Consider the following 25,745-nt stretch of genomic DNA (forward strand, 5'->3'; position numbering starts at 1 on the left):
GCCTCTGCAGGCACCAGATTGGGTCTATCTAGACTTATCTCTGATGTCGATGTTTGGCTTGTCTTAGCTTGTGTGTCTCGTGTCCCCTCTCCTCCTAGGGATCTTGTATTTATACCCACAGATGTCCCCCTTTTCCAAGTAGAACTAGAGAGACAAGTATGGATACGATCCGAATAGTCCTCGACGTTTCCATATAGAACTCTACTCGTCATTTCTTAATCGGAACTCCTTCTATATACGATGTATGATTCCTTATAAGACTTGGTATACAGTGGACCCTGCCGAGCTTAGTCAATTAATATTGTGTATGTGGTATCTATAACCATGACAAATTATATATTAACTATTATAAACTATTTTTTGGAATTTTTAAATACTTTTTATATAACATTTTGTAAAAAAAAGTCACACCATTGAGTGGTTTGAAAAATTTTATAATCTGAAAAAAGGCCTTAGGCTGCGTTCGTTTCTAGGGGTTCCCAACTCTTCCTCTCGTTTTCTGTGCACACGCTTTTCAAACGGTTAAACGGTGTATTTTTTTTACAAAAAGTTTATATATGAAAGTTGCTTAAAAAATCATATTGATCTTTTTTTAAAAAAAATAGCTAATACTTAATTAATCAAGCATTAATTGACCGTTTCGTTTTCGGTCCAGCAGGGATTAGTTAAACGAACACAGCCTTGAAACCTTTCGGACCGAAGTAAAGCATCAACACATCACCACATCAGTAAGCGAGCCACGGCCGTTGGATGCGAATCCGAGAGCCATGACCATGAGCAGCTGATCCCTTCCCTCCCAATCCAACGTTGCTGCACGCACGCGCACACACACCCGGGCCCCATCCCAAACTAACCAAAAAGACCAAACAGCAAAAAAAAAAAAAAAGAAACAAAAAAGAACAAAAAAAACGACGCCACAGTCCATTCTTCTTCTGCCCCCCTCCACGCGAGATCTGCCACGCTCGCTCTCACCCGCCCCCGGATCCGATCCGCCTCCACTCCCTCCCCCACCGGCGGGCGGCCGCCCGAGCGGCGCGGTGCTCCTCCTCCCTCCTCGTCGTCGTCGTCGGCGCCGGCGATGGTCGTCTGCAAATGCCGCAAGGTAACCGCACCCCCTCACCTCATCCCTTGGCTTTGGTGTTCGGTTTCGGCGCGGAGGCGGAGGCGGAAGCGGAGGAGGGTTCGGGATCTGGGGGGGACGACGTGGCGCCGGATCCGGTGGGTGGTGGTGTTGGTTCGCGCGGGGGTTTGGAGGGGATTTTGGTCTCGGGGGTTGTATGGTTTACTCGATTTGTTCATAGTTGTTAGGGAACGGGCGTTTGATGTGCGAGCATTTAGCCGAGCACCTCGTGAGCTACTGTATACGTGAGCGCGATATGCTTGGTAGTCTGCTGGTGTTTAGAGATTTGTGGAGTTCTTGCTCCGAATCGTGAGTGTGCCAGCTGAATTTCATGCTTATGGCTGTCTTTGTTTGCTTTGCAGGCGACAAGGGTTTATTGCTTCGTGCACAAGGTTCCTGTCTGCGGCGAATGCATCTGCTTCCCGGAGCATCAGTTATGCGTGGTGAGCCTCTCGGCCTGTTGCATATCCTTGAATTCTGAATAAGTTAAGCTATCATGAGACTATCACAATGTTTGTGTATTGTTTTTCATGGTTGTCTTTCACAGTTTCAGCTGCCTTGTCAGGTAATTGGGGAATGTTGGTTAATGATATATTGAGCTTGATGACCTTTAATCTTGAAAATAGAGTAAATTTCACAAACCTACAGTGATGTAATCAAAATATTCACAAAAGCACACTTTTAATCATATATATCAACAAACCACACTTGCTTGTGCATAACGTTTGACAAAACTGCATAGTATGGTGGCGTAGTTTTGTGAATTTTGTTCAATAGAATATATTGCGTCATGTATGCTTTAAAATGTGTGCAATGAAACATCTGTTCTGTATCTAGATATTCCCTTACAGATATGGTTTGACTTATCATTTTCAGTTTCGTATGATATGGATGAAATGTGAACATGCAACAAAGGGATAGTGATGAGTTCTTGATATGTCTAGTACCTCAACTGGAAAATTAGCGCTGAGACATAATAGCATCAGCACCTTTTGGGTGACTTCTGCATGTCTTACCTCCTAATTTCTCCATAAAGCATTCATTTTTCTTTACTACTCATTTCCATTGGCACCTGCTTGTTTTTGGGTAAAAAAAATTGATTGCCACAGGACATATTTGGAGAGGTTAGGCTAGAGGTTTTTGCAATACAAGCAGTTCATAGGAATCTTCTTATGTTTCCTGTGTTTCAAATGGCCATCATCTTGGGTAATGCCTATTGGTCAACTAAGGGGATTAGCATGGCACAAGCTTTTTTACTTGTACTGCAGTTTCGTTTAATGTGTTTGTTTTTCTGTTTGTTTTACTTTCCGTCCATAGAGTCTAGGTTTTTGTGCAACTTCTTTATACATGTTACATGCAATTTATAATCTTTACAAGTTAGTACTGAACACAAGTTATTTTACTTTAGTTTTAGAAACTAACATCTTCTCACTCTTTCTTGTTTAGGTTAAAAATTATGCTGAATGGGTTGTTAATCCTGATTATGACTGGCCACAACACTGTTCATCTTGCAATTCTGTTCTGGAAGCTGGAAGCGAAGAAACTACACGATTGGGTTGCTTGCGTACGTGAAAATTCCCATTTTTTTAGTTCACTCGTTTCGTAGAGTCATCTTTGTTAAGTACTTAAGGGTAACAAGGTATTTCTTCTCCATCCATTTTAGATGTGATGCACACAAGATGTTTGATCTCACACATACAAAGTTATTCAACCCAAACTGCACCAGCTGGATATGTTTGTCCTTCATGTTCTACACCTGTAAGTTTGTTTCAACCTGCCTGGATTGCTTCCCCCAACTCTTGACCCCCAAAGGGAGTGCATGCATGAGATTGCTGTGGTTGGGTGGCTGGCTTGGCATGTTATAGCTAAGGATTTGACAGTTCAGTGACCTTGAGCTATTATTTCCCTTGCAGATATGGCCTCCTTCAACTATTAAAGATACTGGCTCGCGCCTTCACTCTAAACTAAAGGAAGCAATAGCCCAGGTTAGATCATTCAAATCTATTCTTGCGTGCAAAATCCAAATCATTGGTTTTACTTCTTTCCTGTAATAATGCCCATTGGCTATGTTCTACTTGTGTGACTAAACTCATGACCTCTTTGAGTTAATTGTTACCAGTCTTTTGACCTAGCATAATTACTTCAATTGGCTAGTTCTTCACAGTTTTCAATATTATTTTTGGTGATCAACACTAATGCAAGACAATATACTTGTGTGACATGAAATTGAACATGCAGATCTCAATTAATGTCAAGGTATATTAGTTGTCTTGTGCCTTGACAACTAAGGTTTTAATCCATCAATAACTTTTGAGAAGATTGTTCTGATTTCCCAGTATACTATTGTGTATATTTACCATAAGAAATAATTGTCTCGTAGCAGAGTTTGATAAAGTCTGCACTTTTCCAATGTACTGCAGACTGGATTGGAGAAGAACGTATTTGGAAATCATTTTGTGACAATGCCTAAAGCTGATACTCGCACCCCTCCTGCTTTTGCTTCAGATCCTCTTAAACGTGTATCCATTTCTGGTGATAGAGAATCAAATGGTGCAAACATAATCAATTCTGCTATAGATGCAAATGTGCAATCTGGTGGAATGTATTCTTCTGCTACTGTGGGATCTGGGACACCTAGTCACGTTGAACCAGAAATAGTTGAAATAGATGGTCCAAGTCCAATAACAACTCAGTTCCCTGAACAGGAGTCCAACTTCATCAGAAGTCCTAGCCCACATGGGGTAAGTCATGTAGCTTTGTGTTTGTGGTTATTGTCCACCTACTTTTGAAATTCTGTTTGTGCTTAGCTAGCCATAGTGATCGTATCCCTTTATTTTGCAGCCGAGTGCCATGACAAGAAAAGGTGCTAACTATGTTGAGAGACAAAATTCAGAGATTTCTTATTATGCTGATGATGAGGACGCAAACCGCAAGAAGTATACCAAAAGGGGTAAGCATGCAATTTTCAGGATATATTATACTTACATCTTTGTCCTGTTTCATCGTGTAGACACTTAGTTTCTTGAAATACTTTAGCATTATAAAAAAAAGATCTATATAAAAATTTTACTAGTAGAGCTCCTGCTGTTCCACATTTTAATTACCATCCTACAGTCATAATGTTACTTGCCCTGGAAATAATCATAATTATTTTGTTTGCAGCTTCATATGCTTAGTTGCTGTCTTATATCACTTGGCTTTCATTTTCTAAGCATGAATGCCTTTCAGTACGCTTGACCCAGAAAACAAACAACTTAATTGCATTGACCAAGTCATTGTCCATAGTTCTGTGGTCCATACAAACATGCAATAATGGTAGTCCTGGGAAGTTGCAGGCGCATATTTCTTATTTCTGATTCTTGAGTCCTGGTCAGGCTAGGCTAAGCTTGGTTGGTTTCAAACAGATCCACCAGGTCGGACATACTTTAACCTTGTGCTGCATCACGCAATTCACTTGCCCCATAGTGCTTGGAACAGTTGGTTTAGTGAATCGTAAGATACTGGGTTTAGTGAATCATATGAAGCAGGGAATTCAGATGCCATTGATGATCAAATCTTCTCTTATCTTCCTGGTTCCATGATTTCCAATTTGTGTTAAAATTTTGCATGTAAAATGTATATATATAAATGCTTGAAATATTAGAATAGTGGTCCAGGAAATATCTGATATATATGTATCTCACTTTGAGCTGAAAAATTACATCAAAGCATGGTATACCATTTGTTGTGCTTACATGGCTTCCAACTACAGGTACATTCCGTCACAAATTTCTAAGGATGCTGCTACCTTTCTGGTCCAGTGCATTGCCAACACTGCCAGTTACAGCACCTCCTAGAAAAGAGAGTGATGCTCCAGAGGGCCGTTCACGACATCAAAAATCATCAAGAATGGATCCTACAAAGATCTTACTTGCATTGGCGATCATGTAAGCTTTCTGACATTCTTGTAGAATTAGCATGCTATTTAGAAGTAGCGCGAGCCTTGAGTGGTCCAGAAATTCTGACAGTGGCCTTAGATGTATTAGTGAATTAGTTGGTTGAATGGTACTTGCTTATTCTTCCCAAATATTGAGTCAGAGCAATCCTGAGCCCAATGATATTTGTATATTGATCTTTATGCCGCTACATGCTTCTGTCTCAGTCAATAACAGAGCTTTGATAAACTAGCCTGTTCCAAGCAGGGATTACCATTTAGCCAAATAGAGATGCTAGGAAGTATTTTTTTTCTATACACTTTAAGGTCACAAACATAGAACTCTCTGAATTTCTGTTAGAAGAAATCTGCCAGTGGTTTGTAATTGCAGAGAAGCTTCTGTGGCATTTGATATGATGATGGCTTTCGAGAGAGATGCTACCATTGCCAGTGTTCCTTTTTCCGTAGAATGCTGCGCCTTTTGTGTTTACTATAAGGGGTAGTATATAATTTCTTGTTGGAAATGTGATTTTTTTAGTACAACTAAAATTAAGTACATACAATATTGTTCTCACATCATAACCAACATTTATATTCTTTTAAGAAACAATATGCTGAGCCCTGTGAAGCTAACTGTGGTTTTGATGAAATTACCCTTTTTATGCTTAATTGTCATGCAAAGTTCTTACTTTATGTTTTGAGCTATCCTTTGAAATTAATTTGACTTGCTTACATTTTCACATGTTTTGTATTTTGTTTCTGTAATTGGTTGGCCTTCTTTAAGTTGAATTTCTTACTGTGGGTTAATAACGTAAGCTAATGTACTGAAGTTCCATGTTATTTCAGGGCATGTATAGCAACAATGGGGATACTTTATTACCGTTTGACACAACGCAGTCTTTCCGAGAACTTTATTGAGGATGAACCTCAATAGTACCCTGAGGTTGTCAATCTTGCAGTTCATTCCTGGTGCTATGCTGCTGATTCCAAGGGTTTTATACCCTCCTTGTATTTCTTTTCTTCTCCCTTTTTGTGGGGCTTTCTTGGTGGCTGAGATGGGTAGTTAGATACTACATAAGAATTATAGTAGACTGCTTCCATATGATGATTGATGTGCATGTTTATGTAACTATAATGCTATAAAATATCCTCTTTGTTATTTACACCTGATGAGAAATCATAGAAATTGCCACCATTTGTTTATCTACCTCAGGATATTATGTATTTCTGGCTGCTTTTTTATGGTGCCTTCAAAACTGTTAGAGATGCTAATTTAATGGTGATTACCACTTTACCATAATGGAGTCAAATAGGTTTATCATTCATATTGTCAAAACTTTTATATTTATAACAGCTGTTTAGTTTGTGAGCAAATCACCTATAACATTTAATTTGCCCAGACATTTTTTTTAATATTTTTCAGTAGCCAAAATTATCTTCCATTGCGTAATTATCTTTGCACAGTCAACAATTGAAATTGCGATGTATGTTAAGGTTGAATGCAGTAAGTCCATTCAGTACTGGGCAAAGATATCCGATAATGGCATTGCATTCTTGTAGGCGTTTATCTACTCTATTTGTTTTCTTAAAGGCGCTGGTGATTTCGGTGAATCTGTCATTCTATCACATTAGCACTTCATTTACTAGAATTTATTTTTAAAAAAAACTGCATGAAAGCTGGCAGACGTTGCGGTACGTCGATATGGGAACAGGTATTACCGAAAAAACTCAAAAAAGAAAAAAAAAGAAAGAAAGGCGGACACCGTCAAAGATCTACACTGAAATAACATAAGATTGATTTTCCAATGCTCTTGTAGATTGCATTATTGATCTGTTAGTAGTATCAGACATCACTGGCCCATCAAAGTGCCAAACAATGCCTACAGCTAATGCCATTGGCCTTTTCGGCAAATCATCGGACATGGTTGCTGCAGCACCCTGGACCGTCGACCATAGCCCCTATACTCGTTACCTCGTAGTGTTGTTTGAGAGCAGCTTAAGCGAAGAGAAACGCAAGCAACAACAAATAATAGTGGCATTTTAGCAAAATCAGGACAAATTATGAATGCATGAATTTATCGTGTTAGCTCACATGAAAATGAAAACGTATGTACTTTGCCCCCATATATCTATTAAGAGAGGAAAAGAAATGTATTGGTGAAAATACAAGTAAGAAGGTAATTTGCTTACCTCTTGTTGCCCATACATACATTGCTACATAATGGCCTATAGCTGCTAGTTCATAACCTACATCACTAACCAGCATTGCATGCCTAGGTGTGTTGCTCCAGGACAATATCGCTGGTTTTGGAACGAGTTCATGAGGCATACCAGCAGCGATACATGGGACAATGCTGCTAACTGGGCACTTGAACAGGCAGTCATACCGTACTGCCGGATCACCCTATGTCACTAAGTTCCCCGAACAATAGGATCCAGGAATAAACTGGAGGAAATTGAATGCCACTTTCTAACAACATGGTAAGAAGGCGGTATACAACTTTAGATTGTTTGTTCAAGGAATGGAACATGTTCCATGAATTTTTGGTAAGACAGTCTAGCACACCGAATCCAAGTCGATGAATGCGTTCCCAGGATTTTATTTTATCAAACATTGGAATATTGAACCCGAGTTGAGGAACTCATTCCCACAATTATTGGAGCATCCCATTTAACACAGTTCATAGGAAAATACAACATAAGTTCTTAGAATTTTGGATTATTGTCTAATGAATAAATTACTACAATGAAAATTTACTACTGCATAGAAAAAAGGGTATACTCTAGTAACACGAAAAATCAACCAAAAGATTCATACGAAGTCATGAAAGGTACTCCCTCCGTTTCAGGTTACAAGACGTTTTGAATTTAGTAAAAGTCAAACTACTTTGAATTTGACTAAGTTTGCACAAATATAGTAATATTTATAATACCAAATTAGTTTCATTAAATCAATAATTGAATATATTTTCATAATAAATTTGTGTTGAGTTGAAAATATTATTATTTTTCTACAAACTTGATTAAACTTGAAGCAGTTTGACTTTGACTAAAGTCAAAACATCTTATAACTTGAAACGGAGGGAGAAGTTGGTAGCAAAGCCTCATGATTGACTTCTGTCATATGTGATAGTACTCCTCTGATCAAAGTAACAATTTATATGCACATTATCATTAAGTATGAAATAAAAAACAGAGAATTTTCAGTTGTGCAATTCTCACCATGGAATGTGGAGTTATCGGGATCTATATCTCATTCGGCATTGGACCCTTGTTTTTAGATTTTGGTAGGCCCTTTTCAATTTAGGAGATGAAAGTTGCATCTATTCAAGAGTCTATTGACATGTATGTATTGACTTTAAATTATTGACATGTATGTATTGACTTTAAATTATCTTTATACCACATTAAAAACTCATCAAATGAATATTTTGTTTCCTGTAAGACTGATTCGAAATCTACTGCTTTGGTTTCTTCTTCAAGCACTTCCACTGATGCTTCTTCTTCACCGGTTTTTACAAGTTCGAGTCGCACATTAGATGACCAACTCGAGCAACTCGTTGAGGAGAACTTGGTTTTGATTACAAACATGTTTATCGAGCTTTGGATAATTTGAAGAACATGAAATGAGTTGGCCTAGTTCGATGCTTTGAGTGTGGTGAGTTGAACCACATTAATGTCGATAAGAAGGACAGTAAGAAAGAGAAGAAGAGTCGCAAGTAAAACTTGATCCGATAGCTGCTATAAGCTCTTAAAAGCTAGCAATGATGAATCCGAGACTAACGAAGGGAGTATTGGAAAAGGTAAGCACTTTGACATGTTGCTAGGCAATGAACTTGTGTGATGCAATAAAACTATTTCAGATAGCATCGTAGCAATAGTGCATTTCTTTTTCTTATTGCAAATACATTACAGATGCATATACTTACATGTGTAACTGCATGCGTACTCACTATTAAAAAGGCGCGCACACCCTGTGGACTTATAGTCTTATGATTGTGATAAATCGAAACATATAAACACACACCTATCTCTATGAATAAATGTGCGTACTACCTTATTTGTTGATAGAGATCTTTTTGGCATAACAGCCTAATCAATTAATGTTTAGGAAAGATATATGAAATTCACACAGATACATTTTGTCTCGAAGAAAACATACATGTGATTCATTAGTTTATCTAGTTTATTCGAAAACTATTAACGGTGGAAAATTATATTTTTAGGTACATGCCTCCTGAGACTTGGAGGTAAGAATTAATTTCGCAGGAGAGGAGATTCTCTTCATGGCCTTCCGTCCTAGAAATCTTCCGGTGGTGGGGGGAGAGATGTATCCACTGTTGGCCCATCCTCTACAATGAACACTGCAGCCATGCCCATCGACAAATGGAATTCGAAGTGGCAATGCATTAACCATGCCCCTGTGTGACGAACAAAGCAAACCATGCATTATATATATATATATATATATATATATATATATATATATATATACTTGGAGTCCAAGACATATAGGAGTTCAACTAAGACAAATTTTTTGGTGTATATGTAAAGAAAAGTACCGATTAAATTATGACTTTTTAGTTGTATGTTAACATCAAGAAATAGTTTTATTTCAAACAATGGTGGGTATTTATAGTATGATATATACACTTTAGTCAAAATACATGAGTACATGATATCATATAAAAAAATACTTATATAGACAATATATGGTACGCACACGTTACTAGATTAAACATTAAAAGTAATTAGTATGTTTCTTTAGTTAAAACATTATATTTTTATGTGATCAATATATAGTTGGTCAAAGTATCATTTTGTTGACTATGTGGATGTCCTAATAAATGACATATATTTTGAATCAGACATAGTGGATAATAAGATTGCTCCATCTTTACATTTCCGTATTTTAGCGAATTAATACCTGAAAATAATTTGCAGCTTTCATGATACATAATCGCTCTGTCCCAAAATAACTTCTTCTTTCGTAAACTTATTTGACCCAAATAATTTAATATTTGAAGCAAGCATTGTATTGGAGTTTATAAAAATAGAGGACACATGTATTGAGGCTTGTGAGATTAAGGGACAAATGTATTGCGGTTTGTAAGTAGTAAGAACTGTATTGGAGTTTGTTAAAGTGAAGGATATTCTAATTAATCTTTTTGTCTTTTATACTCCCTTTGCGCCCACTTAGGAAGGCATGGTCGATCTTGGCATAGTCTTTAAAACTAATTTTTTTTACTTTGATTTTCTCAAAATATATTATGTTTGCAGCAACAAAATCACAATTATATAAAATTAAATTTAAATATCAATCCAATGATATTATTTTTGTCAAATAAAACTTAATTTACAATAAAATATTTAGAAAGTTAAATTTTGAAATGTGTGTGTACGTGCCTAGCTTATTGAGCGGGATGGAGGAAGAAGTATTGGTTTGTGTTTGTGTGAGATGGGTAAAAAATGAGGTTATTTTGGAACCGATCGATACTAAGTATATAAAGCGTGCGCACAAGAAAATCCAATACTCCTATATGCACCTGGGTTGTCGGCGACAAATCGGACGGCTGCCCAGCCAAGATTGGGGACGAGCACGGTGTTCTTCCTCGGCGGGTTCACCAGGTTGAACTTGCCCTCATCCCTGGCCGCGTCGTAGATGCCGATGCCCTGCGCCAGCAAGAACACGTCGTGGCCGTGCAGGTGCATCGGGTTCGAGTCCCCCTGCAGCATCGCCGTGCTCTGGAACACCACGTCCACCGTCGCGCCGTGCCTGAACCGCCGCGTCACCACCGCCCTCGACGTCGCCTCCAGCCGCATCTCCTCCGGCCCGAACGGCGTCAGCGCCTGGTCCGTGTAGTTGTACGCCCTCGGCGGCCGCTCGGCGAGCTCCTCCTCCTCCTCGCCGGCGCCGGCGTGGAGGCGGTGGTAGTAGTGCGCCTCCAGGATCGGCGTCGCCGCCGCGGCGGGGATGTGGAACGAGACGTTGTTCACGTTCGCCACCACGATGGACTCCTTCAGGTTGCCCCCTCTCTTGCAGGACGCGCCGCCGTGGCGGCAGACGGAGCCGAGGCCGAGCGTGACGAACAGGCTCTCGTCGGCGCGCGCCGGGACACGCCGCCGGCCGTGGCGGTGGAGGCGCGCGCCGGCCGTCAGGTTGCCGCGGAAGTAGAACGATCTCATCGTGTCGTGCTGGTGCGGCATCTCCGGCATGGCAGCGGCTGACGAGTTCCTGCTGTTGCTGCTGTACTGCAGCGTGCCTCTGGTGGCGTACTCCGGCGTCTGCGTGTCGGGCGGCGGCGCCTGGATGGGCTGGGCGGCGATGTAGTACCTGCCGGACGGGGGCGCGTCGGCGACGACAATGGCGTCGAGCGTCTCGCCGGGCGCGATGACGACGACGTCGGTGCTGTAGGGAGTGAGGTAGTTGGCGTCGGAGGCGACCACCGTGAACCTGTGGCCGGCGATCTTGAGGAAGTACTCAGAGAAGAGCGCCGCGTTGATTATTCGCAGCAGGTACGTCTTGCCAGGTTCTACGTCCAGCACGTACCCATCTTCCAACACGCCTTCAATATTACATTATTCAGCACCACTCAATGCGCGAATATAGAATAAAAATTAATTATATGCATAAATAACACATGTAGTATAATATATATTGAGACTAATTGTTATTTAGAGGTAATTTGCAGAATTGCAGTGATGTACAAGCATAAGACCCTGTGTCCTATGCAAAACGAAAAGCCGTGGCTTCACCCCTGGAACCACTCTATTCAGGCTTAGTTCGGTTAATCTTAAGTAGGAGGATTGAAATGAATTGATTGAGGATATGATTCCACATCACAATAGGTGTGAAAATAAATGTTTTTAAAATCCTTCTCAATCCCCTTAGAAGGGATTAACCCAAGAAGATCGACCTCATTAAAGTAGAACAAAATAATCGTTTTCTATATGCAATGATGTATCTGTAGGTATGTTATACTCCATTTGTTCCATAAGAAAATATGTTTTAGAAAATGACAAGGTGTTGCCCAAGAAGAATTATATTTTTTGACATAAAATATTTATCAAAAATTTATTTTATGACAGATTTGTTCGTACCATTTTCAAATATCCTGACCCAATAATACAGATAGGAACAACCACTCCATTCCATAAAATAGCAAGAATCCTTTTGGATATGCATGGATGCGCGCGCGCACACACACTCGCCTTGTTCCACGAAGACTTCATTTTTTACATTAATCTTGATAATGATGTTTTAGACAACAATATCGTATTTGAAACATATAACTCAATAATACTACGGAGTATATCTGAAGACAAATTTGTTCCTATCGTTTTCAAATAGTTGACTTAAAACACAGGATGAGGGAGGATGTATGAGAGCAAGAACTGATCATTACCGGAGCAATTGAAGAGATCTCCAAGCTTGCCATTAATTGTTGACCCACTGGAGTAATCATCAAAGTAACCGTTGGTCATGTTCCTGTCCACCTGTGGAAGATCCTTCTCCCACCACTCCCCTGGCATGGACGAACAAAAGCGGTTCATCATAAGCTCACATAATCTTTTGTTCTGTACTATCTTAGTCCTAAAATACATATGATATTTTGTCTATATAAATCTTTTATATTTTGAGACAAAAATAGTATGCGCGCATATCTTTTTAAGGAACATGCAAAATTCATATCGGATCTATAAATCAAATATATAAATATTCGCGAACCTATGATGATGGGGACCTCCCTGTGAGGCCTGGGGAAGGGATAGGAGGCGGCGCCGTGCCTAGGGCGTATGATGAGAGCACCGTGTACGGTTCCCCGGAGAAAGGCGTCGTGCGCGTGCCACCACAGGGTACCTTCCTGCCCGGCGACGTTGAACCGGTAGGTGAAGTTGTGGTTGGGCTGGATGGGGCGCTGGGTGATCATCGGCACCCCGTCGTTCCAACAGTTCAGCAACTGGTACACTCCATGCCTGTGATGATCGATGCATCGAAGTTAAGACACACAGGAAATATTATGATCATGGAGCAAAAATGTAACTGCAGGAATGAACAGGCATACATTAAGCCAATCAAGAGGCATGATGATCTATTTTCTCGCTGCTTAATTTTTCCTGAGATTCTCAGAAATTTTCACATAGATCATTAAAAATTTCTATACACTGGTTGTCTTAAAGAACCATCATGGTCAATGTGTTCGTGAAAGCAATGCAAAGTAAAGGGTATTTCCTCTTATCTAGCTTGTATATTAGAACACAGAAAGACAGGTACCAAATGTAGCACTTTGAATATATATCTAAAAAGTATATTATTTGTTGTCACGGTCAATAATAATATTATGTTTAGCACAAATCTAAATGGACTTACTTTAAGGATCAAAAGTAGTAGATGCCTACTTCCTAATATGACAAATATAATATAAATCCATTGGGACATCAAAACTATCTTCAATATTATTTATAGCCATGCATATTCTTCACGAGGAATATAGTAGTATCAATCTTGTGTTGTCAATATGTATGAAATTTTCGATAATGATAGTTAAAATAAAAGAAGTTTGGCTTATAACAAAGTTAGATATAGTTATATTAAAAGAATTATTATAGTATACACGGAATAGCACGCACCTTTTGCATGGTATAAGAAAACGAGGGCAACTACCCAACACCAATGGAATACTTTTTGTGTGGACGTCAGTATGGCGTTAGTATAATGTCATAGATATCAAATCTGGTATATGTGGTACTAGACATAATACCCACCACAAGTATCAGGTTATGATACCTATGTACCATGATGGCATTAGCATGATGTCGTAGGTACCAAATCTGGTATATGTGGTACCAAACATAATACGACACACAGGTACCAGGCTATGATACTTTTTTTTTGTCCATATTCGTAGTAATAGGATATGTCCCATCCAACCAAAATTTATTATATTTTAGAACGGAGGGAATATCTACGTAACATGTTGATATTAGTACGGTAAACATGATAGTACCCATTAGTAGTATCAAGATATGGTACATAGATATGTACCACACCACACAGAAGTTATCGTTGATGTATCAATATATTTCGTAGTATTTCTTTAAGAAAAAAGAATGATTGAACAAAATTCATAAAATATAAGCTGGTATAGGGAGCAGTTGATCTGTTACCAATGGATTGTTAAGTTGTATGGCGACTTGTTGACAACGTGCACGGTCACGGAGTCTCCCTCGGTGACCTCTATCGTCGGCCCCGGGAGCTGCCCGTTCACCACCGTGAACGCCATCTCCTTGCACAAGTGCGTCATATTCACCTGGCTCACCTGCATCCCCAACAATTCCACGATTAATCTGTACGTACAATTAACACTTTCAACACCAAATTAATATTACTACGAGCTAGCTAGCAAGATCGTGATCGAAATGGTCCTCATGCTTATACCACGAACGTGTGCTCGACGGCCGCCGCCGCGGCCGCCGACGGGATGGCCGTGCCGGAGACGAGGACGATGATCATGGAGACAGCTGCAACGACGGCAGCTACTGCCGCCGTCGGCCGGGAGCTCTGGCAGCGCTTCATTGTTTACTATTCAATTTGCTCTGCAGTCTACAACTACATGTAGCGTGTATACAAATGGAAGGATGTATGTTTGATCGAGCCGAAGAATATATGTAGCAGGGCACACATGGTAGCCTACGTCAGCTCAGGAAGAAGCGTGATGTAGGAACAAAATATATACTAGATCCCAACAATTAAGCATGGTCGGCCGGTCAAATTAAACTTGTACTTATCTGCGTAATCACATTTGATTTTTTTTTTAGGGTCAGCTTATTAACGTGTCTTTATCATCGTTCTACCTAACACTTAATTTGCTGTGTGTGTGCAGTGTGCGCCACCAATCACTGCCTTATTCCAAAGATTATCCTACCGTGTAATCGTAAAATCTGACTAGTGCGTGCTATCGTGAGACAGGAAGACATGCATGTGAGAAGAATTAAGCGCGGGCGCTACCATGCAAATTAATCACGCCAAAACGCATTAGACCATCTCCACGATTAGTTGGCTAGCTGGTTTCCTCTTGCATACCGTTCCTTGCATGCATGTGTAGATGATGGAAAAATATGTAGCGTAAACTTCATATATATAATGTACTATCTTCAAATATAAAAATGGATGTATGAGATTTATCCATAATTCTATTATTACTCCTACATTTATGTGATTAATCTTTCTACTCGGAGGGAGGAGAAATCTTAAACATCTATTTAAAATCCAACGGTACTTTTCATGTTTGTGCTACATATAAACTATGGAGATTGCACCATATGTTTTCTATTAGATGATGCTTGCACTTTTTTTTTCAACTCCATTTAAATAGTAACTTTAAGGATGTGTTTAACTGGAGCGAAAAGGAGAAAATAGAGAATACATGTAAAACATGATGAGTCATTAGTACATAATTAATTGAGTATTACTTATTTTAAACTTGAAAATGGATTAATATGATTTTAAAAGCAAATTTTCTATAGATTTTTTTTAAAAAAAACTCACCTTTTAGCAGTTCGGGAAAGTGCATGTGAAAAATGATATAATGTTTTTATGTAAACAATACAAGTATTTTGTCTACTTCTTTTTAAATATAGTAGCTATATAGGTAGGTATCACTATTGGGGAAAGATTCTTCACTCCTGGTTTGCAACCTCTTTTACTCCCGAGTTGCAAACCGGGAGACCCAATGTAGGACTAAAGATACGTACCCATCTTTAGTCCCGATTGGTGTTACCAACTGGGACTAAAGATGGCAGCACCATTAGTCCGGTTGGTTAGGTTTTATTTCTTTTCATTGTTGTTTGTTGTTTGCATTTATTCTCACCCTCAAAACCCTGCAAATCATGCACAACAAATCATCCATAATTTCCCATCCACAAAATCATCCACGCTTCACAAGTCATTCACAAAATCATCCCCAAATCTAAAATAATCCACAACAAAGTTTACAAATCATTCAAAAAAAATAAAAAAAACACAACCCGGCCGCCGTCTCTCGGGCATCGCTGCTTGATGCTGGCACCGCCTAGCCGCCGCATCCCGGCGGCCTCCCCTCCTGCCGGATCTGGAGGAGGGGAGGCCGCTCGGCCGTGTGCCACCTCCCATCCCGCTGCCACTGCCGCTACGGCTGCCCAGCCGTTGCCCGCTGTCAACGGAATCGGAGGAGGGGGGAGGAGGAGGAGAGGGGAAGGGGCCGGAGGAAGGGGATGAGAGAGGGGGAGGAGGTGGAGGAGAAAATGAGAGGGGAAAGGAGAGGATGAGATCGATGGGAGGAGGAGAGGAGGAGGGGATCAAATAAGGACTAGCTGGCAGCGCGCACGCAGGGCTCGGGGGGGGGGGGGGGACTTTTTGCGATTTTTTTAATTTGGGTCGCAGTTGGTACAAACAACCGGGACTAAAGATGATATGGGTCTAACATGTTTTTGAACTGGAACTAAAAATGATATTTATTCCCAGGACTAAAAATCACAAAAGTACCTGTAGATTTTCAAACCGGGACTAGTTCCAGTTTTTACTCAAACCGGGATTAGCTAATGTGATTTTTGCGTAACCCAGCATAGATCATTTCTCCAATAGTGTATTAAAATATGAAGCTATGTAAGATGAATTCAATAAAGTCCAGAAATAATTTATATAAATTATAGAAGTAACTAGAGATGTTAACATATTAGAATTAACTTTATGGCGAGAGAGTTAAAACTTGAAACTTCTAATAGTACAAAGTTTGAAAAATATAATGTGTATTGACTGATGAAGTAACCAAACACATCAACAGAGTTCACTCTTGTCATTATTAAAAATAGCTACTTTGCTTTAGGAAGTAACTTTAGTGAAGTGCAAAAGTAATTTACACAAATAATAGAAGTAACTATACGTTGATATGGTATACATATTTGTTCCTTGATTGAGCTCGTTTTTGTCTTAATTGCCAGTTTAATTACCAAGGCATGAAAAGTTATATCTTATGTGTTAGATGAATTTTTACGTAGCAGTCGATCGTTAGAAGATTTTGACCAAAAAAAAAAGCAAAATATCTTATGCATGCATTATAGGACAAAGGTAGTATATTGCGGGTCACATCCCGACCTTGACAAGCTTTACACAATAATTTGTGGGCAGGAATTTTACACGAGCTTTTTACCAGTTTCGAAGGAAGAGCTCTCATGGGAGAATTATCGTTCGTCAAGGGATCAAAGCGATGTATGTACGTCATGCGTAATGTTCGTCAAGTGAACAAGCGTAGGGTTTTCTTAGAAAGATTTCAACTTGTAATGAACAGAAACCGGGTTCATCACGGCGCTTCAATTTGCAAAACTCTGCATCGATTCTTGTTAACGAGACGGTGGATGCAAAGACCAGGTGCCGCCAGTTGACCATGAATCATAAATTAATGAAGCACATACAGAGATAACGCTGGCAGAGATTTGTGATAATTTTTGCCAGGTTATATTTGAGGTTGTTCGAGCGGATGACGGAATTTTTTGGTTCATTTCAACAATGTCTAATTTCTTTAAGTCAAGAAACTGAAATTTTTACTCACTTTTGTATAAGTCATGCGCAGTAATATATTTCAGCAATGATCTAGCTTTCGTCAGTTACTGCTAGTACTTGGCAAGAAACAAAATGACGAGATAAATTTCATTTGGAGAAGAAAGGAGAAATTAATTAACTCGACCATAAAAAGAAAACCGAAATAATCGATGAACCATTCCTTCGATTATTAGCAAAATTCTTTCTGTTTCGATGTCAACTGCGGCAGGTCAATATCACGTTGTCAGGACTCCGAAAGGATCTCAAGGCCATATATAGCGGCGGCAGACAGCAGTGTAATTGAAAAAAATATATGGTTAAGTCAGAAGGTGATGCGGTCAAAGTCATTGTTATCTGCGTGGATCTCTTCTATCTCATCCCCAAGACACCAACCTCTACCAACGAATGCATTAATAATTAGTCTTCCCTGTGAGATTATAGACGCCGTACAATGAAAGGTGTCTGTATGCCGTATGCGCCTATTCTTAGTACTACTTATATTATGCATGCTTATGGATTATCAATCTATTATATATTAAAAATCCATTCAACATCCAATCAACACTCTTAGGATACAATGTGGCACCTCTATCAAAGTTACTAAGCCGTCACTTGACAATCTAATAAATTAAAGAAAAATCTAAGTTTTTAAAAAATACAAGATATCAACCATCAATTTTACTTAAATTGATGAAACTATTATTTTTAGCCATCAAATCTATCTTAAGAAAACAAAATCCCTCTGTCTCTCCTTTGCTAGCCAAGATCTATTTATTCATCTCCTATAGTTTCTTAATTAGACATACATGTGGCGGCCAATGAACGCTCGAGAGGATGTTTATAGGACAACGTAAAATCTTGAGTATAAATTATAACACTAAAATTTCATACCACCCAGTTAAATCTATTGAATATAATCAAATAATATTTAAACAAAAAGTCATAATATTTAAATTCAAATGGTAACAAAATTTATGATACTTGAAATAAACAATATGCCCGTGTATCTGGGCGGGCTGAAGTTCTACTTAATGTTTCATTTAATCAGGCTGGATTTGCAATTGGGAGATTTTAATTCAGCTGCTTATCTGACTTTGTTTCATGAAAGAAAAAACTTTGACTTTTGGCAACTATAGTTAGATGCCGGGAATGCATGTCAAGATGCATGGCAGTAGTTTACAGTAAAGTGCACTTTCACTAGTTTATTAGCTTTAGGGTACGTAGATTGCATGGGGTAGAATCTTGGCACCTTTTTGTAAGTTCACATTGATGACACGGTAGGTTGATTCTATTATTGTAAAAGGAAGACTGGATCATGCTGGTGCCAGTTAATTTTGACATGTCACCTGGTCAAATATTTTTATGTAGCCAGCTGTAAGATGGATCAATTGAAAATTACATACTAACTCAGAATATTTCATACTCTCGCTATATCCATATGAATCCATTTCCGATTCTCATAAGTCTAAGTGTCCATAAAATTAATATCAGTATCTATACTCCTTAAAAAAAGAGTAGTGCAACCACCTTTACCACCAACTCCCAACTTTCTTTTAGAGAAAAAAAAATGACATGTGAGATTAGATGACCCATATGTCAACTATTCTCATCAACTCTCTACTTTTTATAGGAAGGAAAAAGAACATTGTGGGTTCAAAAGGTTTACGCGTGAGTAACAAATATATATATACAGCAATAAAGAGGAAAATAATAGATTCATAATTTTATATAGAGAGAGTGTTTTTGTAAACTGAAAATATGAGATGAAACAAAACTAATAAATATAGTCAATAATATTAACATTAGCTTGTCACAACAACCATATATTACCTACGAGATCGCATCCACAACAAAATCTAATGGCCTAGTTGGGTTGCAGGAATTTTATAGGAGGGCGTCAAAAATTTCACATGATATTGATGAATTTTATAGTAAGAGGGAAACTCAGGACCGGCTCAGAGCTTAGATGGGTTGTGTGACCGCCTATATCGCTGCTGGCCTCGATGGCTCAAGAGTGCCAAGGAAGGTGAATTGATGAGGACATCCTCCACTATTACCCGCTGGCAAAGACGCAAAAGTCGGGCGGCGAACGTGTGAGTCTCTGAATAATCTCACCTTGCTTAGCTGGGTCTCGGCCAACCCTACCTAGGCCAGATTGTTATCATGAATGGCTGGTGTAGATCTCGATTCTCGATCAAGGCCTAGAGGTCGAGTGTGAGCGCGGCGTGACGCATCATTTCGCGTTTCTCGCAGCCTCGCTTCTCGCAATCTCGCCGCCTCTCAGCTCGTCGTTCTCTCACGCCATTAGCGGAAGGACGGACGACACACAGCGAGACGGTGACGCCGACTCCAACGTAGCCAGGCCTTGCGCCTGTGATCTTTTGCCTCCCTGAGTCATCTTGACTAGTAGAGCAGTCAAGCAAACTATGTCAAGGGTTGTCTTCTGATCTTATTTGACTAGTAGAACAGTAGATAGGTTAGGATTTTGTTTTGTTCTTATTTTTTTCTTGGGTGATATCGATCTACTGAAATGTTGCACTATTTTTTAGAAGTGTTTTCTCAGCATAATTGATCGTATGATGCTTTTGTTTTTCATCTATTTACTTAATTTGTTTTCGTTTCTGCAGTTCTTTTAGTTATCAATCGTAGTATCAACATTATTTATCGAGAACAAAATACCATATTCCAGTTACAACTATTATTTAACTTAATATTTATTGGGAACATATTTTATGCACACATGTTTACCGTGCACACCAACTAGAAAATGTCACGAAAAATTCAACAAAGAAATTGGACATTTACTCCTAATAGTATTACACATATCTGCAAAGTCTCATATTAAAATTCATTATATTTTAGCCATAAAAAGGTGAAAAATCTAACAGTTCTAAGGGTAAAAATATGTTAGGATTTTATCTTTTTTGTTATGGCTAAAATATAACGAATTTGAAGTTAAGATTTCACACGTATATGTAATACTAGTACTATTAGAAGTATGTATCTAATTTTTTTTGTATAATTTTATGTGACATTTACAAGTTGGTGTGCACGGAGTGTACACGGGAAACTTGTGTGCATAGGATATGTTTCCATATTTATCTATGTTAGTGAAATATTTATTTGAGTCGCTTTAGAGGATACATGCTTCATAAAGTATACATATATTACAAGTAAAAACATAATCTTAAGGGATTATATATAGCATCAAGTTCGCTCGTAGAGCCGGCCCTAGGGAAACTTTGCGCATTCTAAAAATTAAGCTTAAGAAATAATGGATTGATTATGCCTAAGGTGCATGGTTTTCATAAATTTTGAATTTGAAATGTTGGGAAACTCTTGTTCAGCACGGCGGTTTCTTACTATGGTATGCTCTATTAATTTTGATCTACAGTAAGAGGCAAGAGATGCATGCATGGTGTTATTAGTGGACCCAAAGACCATTCATGAATCAAGAATGAACGTCGTAAATAAAGTGAGGGCAGATGTTCAATACTTGTCGCCATATTCTGGGGTTTAATAATGTTCAAGTGGTCGAGGGCGCAATTCTTGGTTCATATTTCAACCGTGTCAGCCTTTGACTCAAGAACTTAAAAAAAGAACTCATTATGTATAAGCTATGCACTATGCAAAATGTTACTTCATCCATTTTATATCATGAGACGCTTTAACTTTTTTTAGTCAAATTTTCATAAAGTTTGATTGAGTTTATAAAAAATATAGCAACTCTTACCACATCAAATTATTTCCATTAATCCAATATTAAGTATATATAATAGTATATTTATTTGGTGTCGAAGATATTGTCGTGTTTTTTTATAAATTTTATCAAGGCTAAAAAATTTGATTTATAAAAAATCAAAGAGCCTTACAATATGGAACGACACGGAGGGAGTACATACGAATGTAATATTCAAAAGCTATGATATTCCTCTGTGACTAGTATTTTGAAAGAAAACTACAAATAAGAATGGTCTTAATTATATATGAGGGGCAAGTTTTAATTGACTAAAGAAGAGAAACTCACTAAAAAACAAAGCAGATCGAGAAAATTAAACAGACCAAGCAAGAAGGTGATGAAACGTGCACTCAATGAACAAAATACTAGTACGTATTTCTAAAAAAAATGAACAAAATACTTTCTTAGCTGCCGAGTCTCAGTAGTAGGCCACATCGTTGTCTGGACTCCAACAAGACAAAATCTCAAGGTAGAAGTGGCAAAGCAACACATTTTTTCGAACTATGGATAAAATATATGAGTAAATTTTACTTGTCTCCCAGATAAAATGCTGATAGGATAAAAGAGAGAGACTACGATAGCTCTGATGCTTTTCTTTTTTAATTACTTTGGAAGTGGATGAAAGTGTATCCTCTAACGCGTATAGGAGATCAAATCCACTCTCTTTTTATAAAACAAAAGGAAGAGACTCGTGGAAAAGGAAAAGGAATAGAGGAACTGCGTATATAGGAGATCAAATACACTCTCTTTTTATAAAACAAGAGGAAAACGAAAAGAAAGAGGAAGAGGAAGGGGAAGAGACTCATGAATAGGAAGAGATTGGTATCAACTAGCCATCAACCATCCTCCACTACACCCTCGTCAACCAACCATGAGTTAGATGTAATTGATGTCCGTTATCACTCCATTAATCAATTATTGTACTAATTCTCAAAATCTCTTCACCTTTACATTGATAACCCATGTAAGAATGAATACACATAACTCCTAGCATAATAAGACTTAAAATTTATTTATTTAGTTGATTTAAATGGATCAATTAGCCAATTAAATCTAACGATCCTCACCAAATTTTAAGGCTCATGAGAATGCTCTCTATTCCACTACTGTTTTGATATAGCAGTTTTTCGGTGGTGACTAATTAAGATTGAACATCCACCTAAAGTAATAGCTACATTTATTCACAACTTAACAGCGGGCTATGCCTGCGATCATATTTCACTCAAACCACTGACTAATACTAGGCTACCATAGGTATTCTCTTGGGTTGGAGCATATAAGTCACACTCAACTTCATAGAAATTACCCTATCTTATAGACTACGACTAGCAGTCGAACTCATATAGGTTCTTCTAAAGATGTTCAGTAGGCCAATGTCTCTGCTTAGACAAACCACTTAGAAAACAATGAGATAAAAATCAGCCTACCATACAGATTAGAGGAGTGTTATATCTCCAATGTAGTGGATTTATAGCCTCTTAGTTAACTAATAGTTTGTTTCATCATCCTAATTCATAGGATCTCCGATCACATAGTATAGATTATCACTATGTGTAACATTCTCAAATTATAAACTAAAATTTGACTGCATCATGCTGGCTTTTGACTAGATTAGCAAAATCAAAATTATTTTTATTTGAACTCTTTTTATTCTTAATTTTGGTTCAAGTGTTATTTCTTTAGAACTCTTTTAACCTACCCTATAACCTAATTGTTACCTTATCCTAAACCTTAGTGAATTTAGCAAATTCCTTTCAAATTTCAAAACTTAGATTATTTCCTTAGTTTACCCTTCTACTAGTGAGATAGTGCCCTAGAACAAAACTTAGCAAAACCTTTTCAAATCTAGATTAAATCCCTTCTCTTTGGGCAAATATTCAAGAAATTCTGAAAAGTTACTGTTCATTGCACCTAAGGTGCTCGGCAGAATGCCCAGCCCAGCTAAAGCGGCCCAATCTCCACCCAAATCTTTGCAAAGTCTAGAGATGGTCCTTGGGGACCACAACCTTCTAAAACCATGGCCTCCCTAGCCCTTTTCTGCCTCTGCCGCGCCACCCTGGTGCACAACACGTCGCGCCGCCGTAAGCCGCCACACTTCGGTAAAGCAATCACACGCGTGTGACCCGCCGCCTTGGCACGTCTTCCACCGTTCGCCGTGCCTTGGGTAAACGCCGTCGCACCAATCTCGTCAGAGGAAAACCGGGATGGCCGCCGCTTGCCGCCGAGCGCGCCCACCTGATGCCGACGTCGGGAGCGATTTCGCTTCTACCCCGGGTGAATCGCACCAATTTTTGCCGTGTGTTTGAATTAAAGCTTGTCAGTAACTTTCCCTCTCACAATTTAAACTGGGCGCCACCGAGCCGACCATTTTACCCCTCGCCGCCGCGGCACATCGAACATGGGAAGACGCCAGCTCACCACCGCTTGTTTTCATCCCTGGTCAAACATTTCAGTCATCGGTATATGTTTGAACACAATCTCCCGCCACTCAATTTGCCCTTGCCCTCCCTCTCATAGACCTTTGCCATCATAGACCTTTGCCACCCCTGTCAAGCCCGAACTCCGAGCTCATCAATGGCGTTGATGGCGCCCGAGCTCATCCGATCGCTCTAACCCTATGAATAGGACCCCCAAGCCTTTACTCATCCATCATCGATCATCATCAACCACAACCACATTACTCCGAAGCCCTGCTTCCACCGTCTATCATCCTAACTCTCACTGTCCACCGGTCGAGCACCTTGTGCGCGACCGATCCCTCGGCCCTCCACCTAATCTCCGCCCTAACCAATCACTAGAACACCTTCCCTAATCTATGTTCTAGCATACTAGAGTATAGCCATAGCCCTGCGTCGAGTTTCACCTCGTCGCGCTTGGCCGAGCACCGCGCGCCTCTGCTATGCTCTGTTTTTCACCGCCGAGAAGTTTTTTCGGGCGCAATCTGTTGTTTCAAGCTATCTCGGTGAGTCTTTCCGTTTCAAGCATTCTTGTTCTACCCAGATTCCATTTTGCCAGTCGCTTAGCACTAGCTTACCACCTACTTGGCTACCGGCGTGAGCTCAACCACCGCCAATGGAGGAGCTCGGGGCCGCATGCCTTCCACATCTTGCCAAAGGTCGGCAAGCTTCTTAATCCCTTCTAGATACCCAAGTGATGCACTCAATACACTCCCCGAGCCATGAACTCCCACAGTCCCAATCGCCAATACGGCTCACTTATACCACCGCCACCTAAGCCACCATGCTGTCCACACACTAAATTAGCCTCTCCGCTGCCGCTCACCGTCGCCGGAGAACCCTAGCCACCTCCCCTCTTCAGCCGCAACCACTTTGACCCCTTAATGCCCCTGCAATCCTTAACCCTAGCGCCACCGGCCGTATTTGGGGAACAGCTGGAGGTAGAAGAAGAGAAGAGAGAGACCGACAGGTGGGACCCAAGCACAGTGCCATTTAACCTTTTTCCCGATTTAATTTGAATTCCAAACTTTAAAAGCCCATATCTTTTAAAATATAGACCTAGTTCTAGTGAAACTTGGACCAAAATTCTTCTAAAATCATTCTCTATCTTTTGAGACCACTTTTACTTATTTTAATTTTATATGTTTAACCCTAGATCTTGAGGATTCTTCTGACATATTAGATAATATCAGTCAATCTCAGGACATCGAGCAAGGCAAGTTATTGTTCACCTCTTGATCATTTAAACCTATATTTTACAAATTATTTATTTATAGCCCTTCTATTCAAATATTCTCTTTTTATATGCATAACTCAACCATAGAAACCCAGATAATCTAGTTCTACTTATTTTGCTTACAAGCTGGTTAAAATGTTTTATACTTAAGATTGGGACAGTACGTAAGATTTGGTTGATTTCCGGGTGGTTAGTATTGTCTCGATCGATATAATTGTTACCAAGTACTTATGTCAAACGAACGGGTACGACCGCAGATTCTAGAATAGGGACAGACCTAGCTATTATGTTAATTCACAAAGTGGTACCTCTGTATAGTGGTTCTTGTTTTTAAGTCCTCGAGCAGGAGGCAACTATAAGCCGCGCAGGGCAATTTATACCATTACTATGTACAGGTAATTGGTTTATTAAGCTCAATTATATTTATATTATGTTTATAAACCCTGATCGAGATGATGTGGTGTCATACGATCAGTTCCCCTTAAATACCTCGGGAACGCCAGAACTCCTCTCATTGCTGATAACGTTACGTTCAGAGCGCATGAGGACTAAAGTTCATGGAACAAGTGCCACTATTGTTAGTAACCTAATACTAGGCCATGACTAAGCTAATGTTTATTGGCAAGTCATGGACTGCAGGTAAAGCGTGTATCTACTGCAGTAGAGTATGTATGAAACTATTCGAATAGTCGTGTTCACAGAA

General features: G+C 39.3%; 2 protein-coding genes across 2 annotated transcripts; one reads left to right on the forward strand and one right to left on the reverse strand.

Annotated features, from left to right (window-relative positions):
* Positions 1–934: 934 nt before the first annotated feature.
* On the forward strand, positions 935–6,240 carry LOC4348373 (uncharacterized). Its single transcript, XM_015757355.3, has 9 exons — positions 935–1,102; positions 1,483–1,563; positions 2,567–2,684; positions 2,784–2,878; positions 3,034–3,105; positions 3,541–3,861; positions 3,962–4,070; positions 4,872–5,046; positions 5,880–6,240. The coding sequence occupies exons 1-9, from the start codon at positions 1,079–1,081 to the stop codon at positions 5,965–5,967; spliced, it is 1,083 nt and encodes a 360-aa protein (XP_015612841.1). The 5' UTR covers positions 935–1,078; the 3' UTR covers positions 5,968–6,240.
* A 2,658-nt stretch (positions 6,241–8,898) lies between these two features.
* Positions 8,899–14,665, reverse strand: LOC4348374 (laccase-15-like). The gene is made up of 6 exons (NM_001423933.1): positions 14,473–14,665; positions 14,202–14,353; positions 12,763–13,010; positions 12,440–12,559; positions 10,580–11,599; positions 8,899–9,454 (listed from the first exon to the last, which is right to left on the reverse strand). The coding sequence occupies exons 1-6, from the start codon at positions 14,608–14,610 to the stop codon at positions 9,333–9,335; spliced, it is 1,800 nt and encodes a 599-aa protein (NP_001410862.1). The 5' UTR covers positions 14,611–14,665; the 3' UTR covers positions 8,899–9,332.
* Between the last annotated feature and the right edge of the window lie 11,080 nt (positions 14,666–25,745).

The sequence above is a fragment of the Oryza sativa genome, chromosome 10 (genome assembly GCF_034140825.1).
Source record: "Oryza sativa Japonica Group chromosome 10, ASM3414082v1".
NCBI lineage: Eukaryota > Viridiplantae > Streptophyta > Magnoliopsida > Poales > Poaceae > Oryza > Oryza sativa.